Source organism: Narcine bancroftii, chromosome 9 (genome assembly GCF_036971445.1).
Source record: "Narcine bancroftii isolate sNarBan1 chromosome 9, sNarBan1.hap1, whole genome shotgun sequence".
Taxonomy (NCBI): domain Eukaryota; kingdom Metazoa; phylum Chordata; class Chondrichthyes; order Torpediniformes; family Narcinidae; genus Narcine; species Narcine bancroftii.
The window spans coordinates 20,021,161-20,035,789 of record NC_091477.1 but is presented as its reverse complement, the minus strand read 5'-3'; the positions used below and the strand labels follow the sequence as shown (position 1 = coordinate 20,035,789).

At 39.0% G+C, this 14,629-nt stretch overlaps 2 protein-coding genes across 10 annotated transcripts in view; one reads left to right on the top strand and one right to left on the bottom strand.

Annotated features, from left to right (window-relative positions):
- Positions 1 to 3,688, bottom strand: part of LOC138743253 (long-chain-fatty-acid--CoA ligase 6-like) — a 121,457-nt gene extending 117,769 nt beyond the window's left edge. For 2 of the 4 annotated variants that reach the window (XM_069898233.1, XM_069898235.1), the window contains exons 1-2: positions 3,475 to 3,688; positions 1,861 to 2,388 (exon numbers count right to left, since the gene is read on the bottom strand). The gene's annotated coding sequence lies outside the window, so the exon portion shown is untranslated. The remainder of the gene's footprint in view (positions 1 to 1,860; positions 2,389 to 3,474) is intronic. The other 2 variants (XM_069898236.1, XM_069898237.1) reach the window with 2 other exon arrangements.
- On the top strand, positions 1,434 to 13,028 carry LOC138743256 (interferon regulatory factor 1-like). 6 transcript variants are annotated; one of them, XM_069898254.1, is made up of 10 exons: positions 1,434 to 1,563; positions 3,054 to 3,155; positions 3,582 to 3,681; positions 4,486 to 4,653; positions 4,745 to 4,794; positions 4,905 to 5,037; positions 5,950 to 6,078; positions 7,251 to 7,285; positions 8,370 to 8,544; positions 12,028 to 13,028. In XM_069898254.1, exons 2-10 carry the CDS (start codon positions 3,069 to 3,071, stop codon positions 12,129 to 12,131), a joined length of 981 nt encoding a protein of 326 aa, XP_069754355.1. In that variant the 5' UTR covers positions 1,434 to 1,563; positions 3,054 to 3,068; the 3' UTR covers positions 12,132 to 13,028. The 6 variants fall into 6 exon arrangements, with proteins under 6 accessions (XP_069754355.1, XP_069754354.1, XP_069754351.1 ...); XM_069898253.1 differs by having other exon boundaries at positions 1,435 to 1,563; positions 4,902 to 5,037; XM_069898250.1 differs by having other exon boundaries at positions 1,436 to 1,559; positions 4,902 to 5,037; positions 5,935 to 6,078; positions 12,028 to 13,027.
- The last annotated feature ends 1,601 nt before the right edge of the window (positions 13,029 to 14,629 follow it).

The window sequence follows — 14,629 nt, the reverse complement described above, 5'->3', positions numbered from 1 at the left end:
TAACCAAGTTGGGATTCTGGGCTTGACTCCCTTGCCTGTTTTTGGTGCATATTCTTCAAAGTCCAGGTAACTGTCGAAAAATCTCTTTTGAACATCGAAATTGTGCCTGTTTCTACAGTTTCCTTTCGCAGCTCATTCCAGATATTGACCACATTCTGAGCGCTAAACTGATCCCCCCCCCCCCCACCCCAGGACCCTCTTATATTTCTCCCCTATTTATCTTGGAAAGAAGATTGTGAACAAATTCACTTTATCCATGGTCCTCAGGGTTTTATAAACCTCTAAGGTCTACCCTTAGCCTCCTGCACTCTTGGGAATAAAGACCAAGACTCTCCAACATCTCCCTATAATTATTTCCTCCGGTCCTGGGCAACATCCTAGTGGGTCTCCTCTGCATCCCTTGCAACTTATTGATATCTGGGGTGAGCTGAACAGCAGCAGGTCATTTAAGTATGGTCTCACCATTGCCCTGTGCAGCTGAATCAGGAGATCCAAATCTTTGTACTAAATACTTTGCCCAAATGAGGCAAATATGCCCAATGCTTCACTTCACTATCCTGTCCACCTAAATTTGCCACTTTCAGGGGATTATGTACCTGCACCCCAAGGTCTCCGGGGCCCTGAGATTTACCTTGCAAGTCCTACCCTGGTTTGACTTACCAAAGTGCAACAACTCACACTTTTTTGAGTTAAATTGCATTTGTCATTCCTTGGCCCACCTACCATCACTGATTTGGACCCTGTCATAAATCAGGCTCTGTTCAGATCCTGCTTACCGTGTAATGCTATTGAGAGGTTCGTGTTTTGAAGGGGGCACCATTCTTTGGTTCTTTCCAAAGAAAGTGTCAGGAGATGCACACATCGGTGTGAAACTGGTTGGGCACTGAGCAGATCTCAATTGAACAGGTATCGTATGATGTAAAGCATCGAGTGGCCAATTTGGTGACTTTTACTGGAGTACCTGATCGAGTTTTATCACTGTACACTGCCTCATTTTAGGGCAACATAAATCCAATTTATAGGCATGCACATCATAAGGATACATTTTCAATTATTATATTTATACAACATATCTTGTCATGCAGTTTAGCAAACAAATGTACACACTAATTTATTTACACTGATATGTGACCAAGTGGAAAATACATAAATATAGGAAAATATAAAAGTCTCAAAAGTAATTTAAATAGTATGTTTTTTTTCCATTATAATGGCTTATTTCTTTCAGGCTTGTTTGTTCAAGTTGCCTTGCGTGGTGGCGTACTTCCCCCATTCTAAGCGAAGCAAAATAAACAGCCTGATTTCCCCGAAATGATGAGAGTTGCAGCTTTACCAATGATATCAGCCTTGAGAAATTTTGCACTGTTGCCAAGAGCTCTAATTGGTTGACTGAATTTATCATGAGAGTTGGTGGGGAATTCCCGCGTTTTGATTTTTAGTACAGTGTTAGCGATCAACATCCTGAGAACCACAGATCGACTGGAGCGATCTTACTTGACGGGTCTCCGAGAACCAAGGAATTAGGGGGGTGGTGGTGGTGGAGGTGATCAACGTTTACCGCAGGTAGTCGCGCTTTACTTGGTTCTTTATTCACTGTACACGATATAACGCGATTTCCTTTAATGTTGACTTTCTCGAATTATATGCATTTTAGTTATAAATTTGCAACGTGCTCAGATGCCAAATGATGTAATATAATGAAAAGGGATTAACAATTTGTTTTGTAACAGTCTGTTCTACTTTAGTCTTATTGTTTCGTTCCTTGCATTGTATTAGGTCTGATCAGAAGTTCTTAATAATCTTGTAATTTAATGTCTGTCCACTAGGACCTTTTTTCTGTTATTAGAACACAATACTCACGGAAGCAGTGAAGGAATAATAGAAGCTTGCAATGACATTTTTGCAGCAATTGCTCTCATTTTTGTCTCCAAAAGGTCATTGTCAATCATGTAGGGGGAAAGAAATGCTGAGATTTCAGGCTCGCTCCTTTGCAGTTTTCATGAAGCCACGGGATCGCGAGTGTGAGCGAAGGGCTTTTTTTTTGTTTTGCGTTCGACAATCGATCCAGATAATTAGTTCAACTGGAAGCGAAGCAGCAGCGAGGGAGCAAACAGCCCGAGAACCAGGTCTCCCGGAGACGTTACGCTGCGAAACGAAATATGAGCATTTCAGCAAGCGCCACCCTTCCCCATCGGTGGAGGCACGGATAGTATGTTAATCCCAGTGAACTCATCAATAGTTGAGAACAATTTTATCTGCATAAATACGAAGAGTGAGTCTCAACCGTGCATTCTCCGGCAATCTAATATGCACAGAGTCTTCTCAATAACATGAAGCGAGCCACTCGCTCTTGGGTTCACTTCATCCCACCGTAGCTGTCAGTTTCTTCTCTGCCGCAATTAAAAAGAGGGTGGTTCAGAGAGTTCGCATCTTGACAATGAAGGATCACCAGCAACTCCCCTCCCCCCCACCACCCCCCCCCCTCCAACCCCCCCCAACCCCCTCCCCCCACCACCCCCCCCTCCCCCCACCACCTCCCCCCTCCAACCCCCTCCCCCCACCACCTCCCCCCTCCCCCCACCACCTCCCCCCTCCAACCCCCTCCCCCCACCACCTCCCCCCCTCCAACCCCCTCCCCCCACCACCTCCCCCCTCCCCCACCACCTCCTCCCTCCTCCAACCCCCTCCCCCACCACCTCCCCCCTCCCACCCCCTCCCCCCACCCCCTCCCCCCTCCCACCCCCTCCCCCCTCCCACCCCCTCCCACCCCCTCCCACCCCCTCCCCCCTCCCACCCCCTCCCCCCTCCCACCCCCTCCCCCCTCCCACCCCCTCCCCCCTCCCACCCCCCTCCCCCCCTCCCACCCCCTCCCCCCACCCTCCCTCACCAACCCTTTTTTTCATTTTTCACCCAAGGTTTGGCATGACAGTAAACAAGTGGGGCTGACTTTTTCTCTTGTTGGGTAAGAATGACGTGGGTCAATGAAAATCCATGCAAAGTTTTAAGCCAAAGTGTCTAATACATTGCAAGTAACATTTCACGTTTTCCCTTAGGAGGACCCCAGAAACATGCCTGTGACAAGGATGCGGATGAGACCTTGGTTGGAATTACAGATCGATTCCAATAAAATCCCAGGGTTGAGTTGGATAAATAAGGTAAATTGATGCTGTTTTGTGAAATACAATGCAAAAATGTGATGCAGTTCAAAATATTAATTTTAAAATCTTGGGTCCCTCACATTCAACTATTTCTTCAGCCTTTTCCCAAAAATCATATGGTGGGTCTTGCATTGATATTTCTTTGCTTTTAATTCTTCATTGGCCCACAAATGATCCAGGTGAGCAAAGCCCTTTAAAGTCATCCAGAACATTTAAATAATGGGACAATGACTGGTTTGCTCAATGTAATTCAAACTTTGTTTTTCTCTACTGATGTGCTGGATATCCAGACACTTAGGATTTTTTATTGTCTTACCTGATGGGTGAAACCAGCATAATTACTGTAGGATGGCCAGACTTCATTTAATCCACGCTTTTAAAAAATGATCGAGTTAACTTTGCCGATGTTCCTTGAAAACGCAGAATGAACAGATTTTCCAAATCCCATGGAAACATGCAGCCAGACACGGATGGAACCTAGAAACAGACGCTTGCCTTTTCAGAAACTGGGCTGTACATACAGGTAGAAAACATCATCCCTTGTTTTTTGCTACCTCGGTGCTTGATGCACATAAATTAATTCCAATAAATTTTCTTTTTAATGATTTGCACACCATGCATGTGTGATGTGAAAATGATTTAGAATGATCAAGCGGCCAAAAAAAAAACCAAAATGCTGGAAGATGTCAGCCAGTTGAGCAGCGTCCGTGGAAAGAGAAACCACTAAGTGTTTTGGGTTGAAGGCCCTACATTGGAACTCTTTATGAAGGGTGCTTGACTATCTGAGTTCTCCAGCATTTCAGTTTTTGATCCCAGCACCTGCATTTTCTTTATTTTTGCATGCAAATTTTGCCCTCATTGCAAGTCAGTCCACAAGTATCACAAGACATAGATAAAAGCAAATGACAATTATTAATTGTGTCTAAAATGAACCATAAACCAGATATATACAGTATCTAAATAGTCCAAATTCTGAGTTTATCATTCAGTCATGTGGTCTTCTTTCTGATCACTTTAACTGCAACTTGTTTCAAATTTGCAAAGCAGATCCAACGATATGCGGTAATAATTTAATGTTCTTTCATCTACTTTATTAATGTATGCAATTGAAATACCACACTTTTTTCCATATAATATGAACAAAGTGTATTTTGAATGCTAAAACGTGGAAATGGAATTTTCTTGGAAATTTTAAAAGGATGTTGAACTAACAATAGAAAATGTTTGACTTGCAGTTGATGATTGTTGCTGTCAAATCACCAACATAGCAAATCTAACTCAAATTTTATACACAATAGCCATTTAATTTCTTCCATTTTCTTTGTAGGGAGGTTCAGGCAGGGAATAAATAAACCAGAACCCAAAACTTGGAAAGCAAATTTCCGTTGTGCTATGAATTCGTTGCCTGATATAGTAGAAGTGAAAGATAAAAGTATTAACAAAGGTTCCAGCGCTGTACGTGTATACAGAATGCTTCTTTCATCAAAAGAGAAAGGTAAAGTAATTGAAAATTAAGCCTGCTTTTCATCACAGTTTGATATTCAGACAGTGATAAACATTATTTCCTTTGATTTTTTTTACAAAAGAAATGAGGTGTCCATTGGCCAAAGAAATAAAAGGGAAGAATAAGAAAAAGGTAAGATTATGGATTCTTTCAGTATGCAAATAATTTAATTCAGCATCTTTCTTGTTAATTTTTTTTGATACCATGATTCTTATTTAATTGTTTTTATCATTTTCTAGCAGACTAAGTTAAAGGTCAAGGAAGAAGTGACAGAATCTGTTGCAATTACATTACCGATTGACCACACCACATACATTGCACCAGAAGAAGGAGCTCCACAGGAAATGGTGGTTGATAGCACAGTGTCTCTAGAAGGTGAGGATGCTGTAAAAAATTAGAAAAAAAAAACAGCAAAAAAACTTCATTTTTGTAGTTACTAGTATTTTAAGTGAATCCTTTGACGCTTTACGATGACAATTTAAAATATCTAAGAGCTTTTTTGTTTACATTTCCCCTCTAAGGCATTTAGTTTCCCTCCAATTGTAGTCATTCTGGTATAAGGACAAAACAGGGGCACGTAGTCCTCGACTTTTGACCTGCGTAAGTTACGCCCAGCCACACTTAAGATCAAAATTATTTAAAAATTTATTAAAACTACTGTACAGGTACATTTTTCATATTAAAAATACAGTATACAGCAGTCCCTGCTCCCAGCGGTAGCCCCAAGTCCCTGCTCCTGGCAACAGCCTGAAGTCCCGCTCCCCTTTCCCTGTCGGCACCCTGAAATCCCTGCTCCCCCATCAGCAGCCTGAGGTCCCTGTTCCCCATGGCAGCTCGAACTCTCTGTTCCCCATTGGCAGCCCGAGGTCCCTGTCCTCCATCGGCAGCCAGAGGTCTCCACTCCCCCATCAGCAGCTCAAGATCCCTGTTCCCCATGGCAGCCCGAGGTCTCCATTCCTGAACTTACGACCGACCTTGAGTTACAATCCATCCTTCAGTCCCCATTATGGTCGTAAGTCGGGGACTACCTGTACTTAGTTGGGGAATATCACTACTGTATCCACTCTACAATTGTCCAGTCATCAAGGCCAGTTATCACATGATACATTGAATTTCCTAGAACAGCATGAAAAATTGCTCCAAAAGTATGTTGCATCATTATTTGTGATATTACTAAAACTGAATACAGGAACACAATATAAGAGATTTGTGACTCTACAAACTGACTGTCATTTGATATTGAACCTTCCTTTCCTTTTCAATGTGATACAGAATTTTCTCCATCAGAATCTCATGCAGCAGTACAGCAACTGACTGAATGGACTCCAAATGGCTTGAGAGGGGAATGTGAAAATCAGGTTGCCAGCACAAATGAAACATACCATTTTCAAATTTCCCCTCTACCTTCTCCTGTGGGTTAGTATAAAGTCTTCAAATCCAGTTCATTTGAGCTTTTATTTTTTTCCAACTGTTAAGAGAAAAGTAGAGAGGATTAGCAATGATTTGATCTTGTTTTGATTTGTCCAGCAAAAAAGTATACATCAATAAACTATCTACTTTGGTGTGGAAGTTTATACATAACATTCCCTGTTTCAGGGAAAAAAATTGAACAGGTGAAGTCTCATGATGCTGATTGATCCTACAAATTTCTGAGTCATTCAATTAAGTTTTCACAGAGTGAAAACAAGCCCCTCCTATTGAATTCTGATGTTTTAACTGAATACAATGTGATAAAATTATTATTATCAAAGTATTTTGTTTCCTCAAATTGGCAGATACAGTATATTCAATTGGCAGCAAAACTATTGTTAAGGAACAAAAAATGCAGAGTGAAATCTCAACAAGAAGTTTTAAATACTCCTAAATAAATCATGATTCCCATAAAATCTGTTGATAATAGATTATGACTAAATATAGTATAAAATGCCTTTTTTAGATTTGGTTTCAGATAATGTCAGAAGAGTGTAAAAAAATTATCATTAATCTTTGCATTTGAAAATAAGAAGACTGATTAGTAAGGCTTATCTTATTTTAATGATTTGAAATATTTCAACAGTGAGTCAACCTTACCACCACATTTTGATAAACAAGAATTTTCAAAGAAAATTTCCAAGCTATTTTATCAGCCCATGAGAGACATGAAGTTATCTAAAAAAAGCTGTACTTATAGAAGTTATCCATAGAAAGCTGGACTTTGAGAAGTCACACACAAAATGCTGGAGGGACACAGCAGGTCAAGCATCATCTATGGAAGGTGAATCACAGCCAATGTTTCGGGCCCAAATCCTTCCAGCCTGACTTGCTGAGTTCCTCCAGCATTTTGTGTGTAGCTTTAATTTTCTGTTTGCCTTCTCATGGAAGGCAATCAACATTTGTAGATGAACAATGTGAATATGTTTCTTGATGAAAATGTTGCAGCTATCTATTCAATACCATGGAACAATGCTGATGTAGTTAGGAAGGATGGATGTGACCATGCAGGAAGACATAAATGGTCTGGACAGTTCAGCCAAGTATTCCTTGTTATGTAAATTTGAGAATCTGCTGAATTCATTGGTTTGCAATGAGTTGTGTTTTGTTCTTCACAGGAACCAGGATAGCTGACTTATCAGAAGAGGAAGTGGTGAGTACATTCAACTGTTTTGATCAAGAGAATTCTGTATTGTGCACAAGGCAGGCTTTGAGTCTATTTTTTGTGACCATTAAATTTGTCCAACAGTTCATTTAAAATTCACCAGTGCTAAATGGATCCCTTTCTGGTTGCACAAGAACATATTTATCCTTGTCATTAGTATTTGGGCAAATTGGATCATAGTACTTTTTGCCAATCCTCTGTTATTGCTGCGCTCAAGCAGTTTGCAGTACTGTGCCAGAATCTTTAAGGTCTCTCGGCTTTTGTTTAGACATGCGGCATAGTAACAGGCCCTGCCGACCCATGAGCCTGTGCCACCCAATTAACCTACTAGCCCCAGTACATTTTGATTAGTTGGAGGAAACCGGAGCCCCGTGGAAAACCCTCACAGATAGGGGGAGAACGTAACAACTCCTTACAAACAGCATGGAATTCCGACCATGGTCCCGATTGCTGGCGCTGTAACAACATTGCATGAATCTCTATGCCAACCATGCCACCCATATAAATCCAATTAATCTACAACCCACATATATTTTGAAGGGTGGGAGGACACCAGAACACCCAGAGGAAACCCTTGTGGCCTCAGGGAAAACATACAAACTCCTTGCAGTACCAGAAATGAGCCCGAGTGGCTGGCATTGTAACAGCGTTGGATAACCATTACGCTAACTGCAGCGGTTAATCTTCATCTCTACAGAAGAGCTTGGTTGTGACTGGGAATTAATTGGAGGTTGCAGCATCAAAGAAAAGAATTTGAGAAATTATGAGGTCTTCAGTTCCTTTTACCAGCCCTGCTATTATTAAATCCTGAAAAACAATTCTTAGATTCCATTAATATTCAAAAATCTATTGATCTCTGTCCAGAGTATCTGAGTCATGGGTTAATAATAGAAAGCAACGAATATATTTCTTATCTGATTAGCAGTTTCCTCATTCTTAAAATAAATCTCATTTAAAAAAATAGTTCTTCATAAATAATGCTGATTCACAACTGAAAGTATCGTTTTGTGAATAAAAGCTTGAGAAGATAGCACTTTATTTTAATGCTAAATGTTTCTTCAAAAATTCGTAGGAATTAATTCAAGAACCCAATTCATGGGAATGTAATACCATTGAAGAAAGAGCTTTCTACAGCAACACAATGGAACCCATTTCATCAACTTCCATCGAATCTGATATCGAGCCAAGTGAACAAAATGCATCCATGCACACCATACTTCAAGATATCAATTTGTTAGAAACAATAGGTAAAATGTTTCAACATTTTTTAAAAAAACTCTTAATTAGCATGGTTTTGTTTGGCACAGTTCTTGTACCAAATATTAGATATTTTCACCAGACTCATTGGTAACAATATTTATGGAGAAGAAAAGCAGTTCCATAAAAAATTAAGGGCTAGGCCTCATTGTCATCTTTGTTCAGACTCAACTTTATGAGCAACACTTTCCGATGCTGACTAGAAAAACCAGTGACAAATGGCTGCATCCAGACCTTTCTAACCATAAAAAAATTGTTGGAGCAAGTCAAGATTTTGTTAATCACTGACTTGCTCAAGGGACTAATGGTATGTCCTAATCCCTTTTAATAAAAAGGTGTGCTCCAAATTATTTACCTACTTGATTCAGCAACTCCTGACTCAACTCAAATTTTGCTTTGGGTTCCCAAGACACAGAATGTTGTTTGGCGTAGCATTGAGTGTAATTTTACTGTCAGATCTAAGCAATAGAATTGGGTTTCTTATTCCTTGAGAGCAGGCTAGAGACATGTGCTGAACCTTGCCATAAAATAGATGACATTCACATATATGATGAATTGCTATCAGTTTTGCTTCTTTATGCAGCTAAGGGGATTTACAAAATCCTACCACCTGACAGGTGATGTACATCAAATTGCTGGCCCTTGGTGAATAAACACTATTTTTAGATTTACTGTTAGAGTACATACATGACATCACATGCAACACTCAGATTTTTTCCCCTGCAGGCAAAGCAGAGAACCACTTATTGATAGTGTAAATAAATAAAGAAATGTAAACAACTGACTGTTGTTTCTCTACAGAGAGAAAAAAAATCAATAAAGTACACAAGTAAGAGTCCTTAAATGAATCTCTGATTGAGTTTGTTGTCAAGGAGTCTGATGGAGAAGTGGTAACAGCTGTTCCTGAACCTGGTGGTGTGACTCTCGTGACACCTATACCTCTTTCCTGATGGTAGCAGTGGTTCTCACGTGCTGGGTGGTGTGGGTCCTTGATGATTGCTGCTGCTCTCCGATGGCAGTGTTCCCCATAGATATTCTCGATGGTGATTAATTATTGATATTAATTAATTCATATTGAATTGAAAGTTTTGGAACTAGCTGCATTTCAAAAATTATCTGTGCCAAAGTAATGCCAACTTTTTTGTCAATTTTTATGTTGCGTCTTAACCAATTTCAACATTCCAGTGATTGTAAAGAAAGCAATGTTGTTGTGATTACATGTTCAGATTGATGTTCATTTATGACATTTTCCAAGTTGTCAAGGCTCTGTTGCTTTGTGGTGGCATCGCCAAATCATATGCCAACTTCCTTTAACTTACAATGGAACAAAGTCCAGTTTCTCTCTCCTGACTAGGCTGACAGTATTATCTGTGTTCTGTATATAGAGTCCCCAGAGATTGAAAGCTGATGTCTTCTTCTGATTTAATTTTATTTGTCCACACACTTCTTTACAAAAATTACAAATTTTATTTCTTGTGTAATGTATCTGATTTATTGCTTTGGCTGATCAAATTTCAATGGAAATAATTCCACATTTTATAACATTTAACTGTTTAGTCAATATGAAGAATATGGGTCCTACAGAATGGAACAGGCCCTTTGGACAAATTAACTGCTTTAATTTCACTGGCTGTCAGTTACCGGGATCAAAGTATTTTAGCTAGCTTTTCCATCCCATTCACGAGTACAGGGAAAGATTTCGCAAAGTATAAACGACCATATGTGCCGGCAAATAAGACAGTCCTTGATCGTTAAAAATGTCACCCCAACGCTAGAGGTGTTCTTACACGCCAAGAATAAAATATGAACCTTAACAGTGAAGTCTCAGCCCTCCCCCAAGGGGTCCAACCACACAGAACAACTGCTGTCAGCTCTTTAAGCACCCTGTAATAGGAGTGGTTTATTTTAAAATATGCTAACAAAATTTAAACCTTTACTGGGCAATTTACTTTTAAAATATTGTGAATTAGTATATTAAATGTGCCTAACAGCATTATTCTACAGGTCAGTGTTAAGTGCCAGAATTGGGGAAGTTGAGTATACCTCAAAACCTACATTTTAGGTGGAAATTCAGGGGTTGTCTTCTACACGAGTTGTCTTGTATACCAGCATATATGCTACTCTGCTTAGGCCAGAACATTTTATGACAATGTACATTATCAACCGTCCATATGAAATTACAATTTGGCAGCACAGCAGAAGGAGTCTCGCAGAAAATTCCTGCTTCCAGATTGTGTAAGATTTAAAAGGCAAAAGAGTTGACAATAGCAAAATAACAGTACATTCTTTAGAATATTTACAATGAATTTCTTATGTTGAGGTTAATTTGAACACAAAATTAGGTTTACATCAATCACTCAGTCCCACTGAGATTTTAAAAAAAGTAATGGCTGATATGGGTGCAACCTTAACTTCATATTCTTGTTTCCTCATGCCAACAGTTCATTCCTTTACTTGGGAGGAATCTACCTGCCTCTGCCATAAAATATTTAAATATCTTTCCACCATGGGATTCTGAGGAGGAGAGCAAAAAATACCTTTTTTTTTGTCTTAAGTAGATGGCCCCCTTATTTCTTAAACAGTCACCCTTAATTCTAATTTCTTCCGAAAGAGGAAACACCCTCTTCACATCTATCCTGTCAAAACATCTGAAGATCTTCTTACATTCTTCTGAATGTGAATGGATACAGGGGATACTTGCCCACCTTTTCTTCACAGGCAATCCACCTATTCCAATTATAGATAGGTTTAATACACCTTCTCAGAAGTGCTATCAACACATTTACATCCTTCTCTGCGGAAACCATTAGCTTACACAGTACCAAATATTTCCTCACCTATTTTGCTGAAGCTTAACCTTATATCCTCTTACGACCTAGTAAAAGAGCTATTCAGCCCATTGAGACCTAGCCAGGACTCAGACTATTCCTATAAACTCATTTCCCACTTATTTCCCTTCAATATTATTTCTCTTGTATCTTCATCAACATCCCTCCTGATTCTTTTTGTACCCACCTCAATCAAGGGTAATAGATAATAGCCAGCTCATTGAGCAATCAACACATTTGGAATGTGGAAGGAAGGTGGAGCAAACAGGGGAAACCACAGAAGGAACATGCAAACTCAATATTCTGTAGCTCTGGAAGTAAGATTTGTATCAGGGTCACTGGTGCTGTGAAAATCAAATTATCTCCAAGTCTGAAATGAAAGCAGAATGGTGGAATAATTCAGACAAAAACTGGAAAAAGAAACAGACCTAATATTTCACACCCAAAGAATCTGTCAGCATTTTCTCTTTGATTTTGTGGGAGTCGTGAGGCAGGACTCCTTCCTAACTGTTGCACCACTGAGGAAACAGCATTCATTCTCCTAACCAAAAAAAAACTGATGGTAATTTCTAATGTATTATATTACTAACCTTCTGTTACATATCAGAAAAAAACCCTAACATTCCTGTTCAATTTCCTTTATAGGTGACTTTGAATTGAAGTCTCAGTCAGAATTCAGGCCAACGATGGATCTATTGAATTTCACTGAACCAAACTGGTCAATTGGAGCTCTCATCAGCTGCATTTGAATTAAAACTGTAACTGCAGTTAAAAAAAAAAATGTGGAAATGTATACAAGACTATCAGTCTTCTACCATCTTTGCATTTTGAAACCAAACTTGCTGTTATATTAGTGAAAACTGAGCTTCTGGCTGGTCTTTTGAAAATATGTAGATAATATGTTCCTTCCACTAAAGCAATTCATCATTCATGAAAACCAATTTCAGTGGGATTCAGTTTGCTGTTTTGAAACTGGGCATGATGGGTTTCCTGCTTTTTGAAAGCAAATGCTTTTAATTACTCAGCTACATCATTATGAACTCTGTTACCTCTAGGACATTTTTAACATGCAAATTTGTGAGAAAGTTGCAAATCAAGATAATTCAGGAAATAGTCAAGACATTAACAGGGCAACATCAGGAGTATTTCCTGTCAAAGAAGGGAAATAAATAAAACAAATCCAGTGTTCTTAATTTACTATATGTGAATATGAGTGTAAATGTTTTCCATACTTAAAATATTATTTTTGTCACCATGAAGAAAATTATCAACTAAAAGAGCCAATTAAATAAGTACACTATGTGTTTATTAGATAAATCAAAAACTTATGTTAACTCTCAACACATGATTGGTTATACTGTTTTATTTGTCGATAAAGTTTTAGATAACACTGGAACTCAATTACTTTATAAATTATATCATAGTAATCATTTTTCTACAGGTGAAGGTGACTGATAAATTACCTTACAAGGTCATTAATGTTATACCCAAATCTGTTGTTTTAGATTTTTCCCCTTAATTAGCATCTTCAGAAAGACTTCTTGGATGTTTAGAAACAGCATTATATTTTGTTCAAACTTTTCATTGTGAATATTTTGAAATTTGTATATTACTAATTGCCTTTTTTCATTTTTGTCAAATAAATATGTTTATAATTGATTTCAGAAAATAGGTTTATTTTCCTGAAATAGGATGCAAGACAATCTGAAGCTTTTGAAAAAAAGTTTTTTTTCCTGAATTTAGATAATTTGGGGATCTAAATTAGAGCCAGACTATTCAAAACATTTTTCACATAAAATAGAATTGTGTTAGGCAAGCTCTTGTAAGAGAAGTTAGTTAGCATTTTAATGATGTATACAGTAATTATTAACCAAGGGATGAATAGAGGTAGAACTGAGGTGTGTGGCCGAAGTTGGCCATTTTTTATATGACTATCTTAACGTTTGAGGAGCCAAATGACCTTCCCTTCTTAATCCTACGTTCCAATGAAATAAATTGTTCATGGCCAATTGTTATCATGACCTATCTTAATTAGATTTCTTCAGTAGACAAGAATATTTAAAACTAGTGAACATATGGATATAGCATGCTTTTCTTATCACATATCATCAAATACAGCACATAACAGGTCAGTTTGGCCCTACTAGTCCATGCCGGAACAAATCCCCACCCTCCTCGTCCCACTGACCAGCACCTGGTCCATACCCCCCCATCCTCTCCCCTCCATGTAATTATCCAGTCTTTCCTTCAATGTAAATAATGTCCTTGCTTCAACCACCTCTGCTGGAAGCTTGTTCCACATCCCAACCACCCTTTGCGTGAAGAAATTTCCCCTCATAATTTTCCCCTGCAATCTCAAACCATGGCCTCTGGTTTGAAAATCCCCCACTCTTAATTTAAAAAAACCTATCCACGTTGACTCTCTCTGTCCCTTTTAAAATATTGAACACCTCCATCAAATCCCCCCTCAATCTTCTACGCTCCAGAGAAAAAAGCCCCAGGCTGCTCAACCTTTCTCTGTCACTCAAACCCTGCCATCTTGTCAACATTCTCGTGAACCTTTTCTGCACTCGATTTTGTTCATCACCTTCCTCTCATTTGGTGACCCAAACTGCACACAGAAATGCTTTCCAGAAGGACAAAGCTGGCCAACTTTGGGAGGCTGTCTGGTCCAAGAAGAAGACTGGCAATCTGACAGGTGACCTGAAAGAAAAAGGATCATCTGGAGAACTCAGAAGGGGACAAGTTTTGTCAGCAAGACTGATTGAGAAGGTATCAGTTGTGAATGTCCTGGATAAAGGAATCTCTCTGAAACCAGCAAAAACCCTCCTAAGGGGTCACTATTTGCCTGTTAAGCGCCAAAGATGAGTGAACTTTGTTCATGTTAACTTCTGTGCACAGTGCGAGAATTGTCTGCAACCAGTGAGATTGGTCTGTGATCCAAAGAACTTTTCTATCTTCAATATACATTACACACACCTGTGCTTAGTATTAGAGGGGGATGAAGTAGTTGGGTAAGTTCAGTGATAAGTTAGTTTTCTTGTTGAAATATAATTAAAACCAACTTTTTTGTTGAAGTTGCCCCGTGTCGTTCAGATCTATTTGCTGCTGATGTTGGGATCCTCTGGACTCTGCAACAGGAGAAAATATACAAGGACTTTTTCGTCTCATTGGTTATGGATATTCGATTAATATTTTCATTTTCACCTGTAATGATGCAAACAATTAAATAAAATACAAGAAAATA

What these genes read in the sequence shown, in the direction of transcription:
- LOC138743256 (XM_069898250.1), top strand. Translation starts at nt 3,069, where the DNA reads ATGCCTGTGACAAGGATGCGGATGAGACCTTGGTTGGAATTACAGATC. An exon ending in AAACTGGGCTGTACATACAG is followed by an intron (nt 3,682 to 4,485) that starts GTAGAAAACATC and finishes TTTTCTTTGTAG; the next exon opens with GGAGGTTCAGGCAGGGAATA. An exon ending in ACTTATCAGAAGAGGAAGTG is followed by an intron (nt 7,286 to 8,369) that starts GTGAGTACATTC and finishes AAAAATTCGTAG; the next exon opens with GAATTAATTCAAGAACCCAA.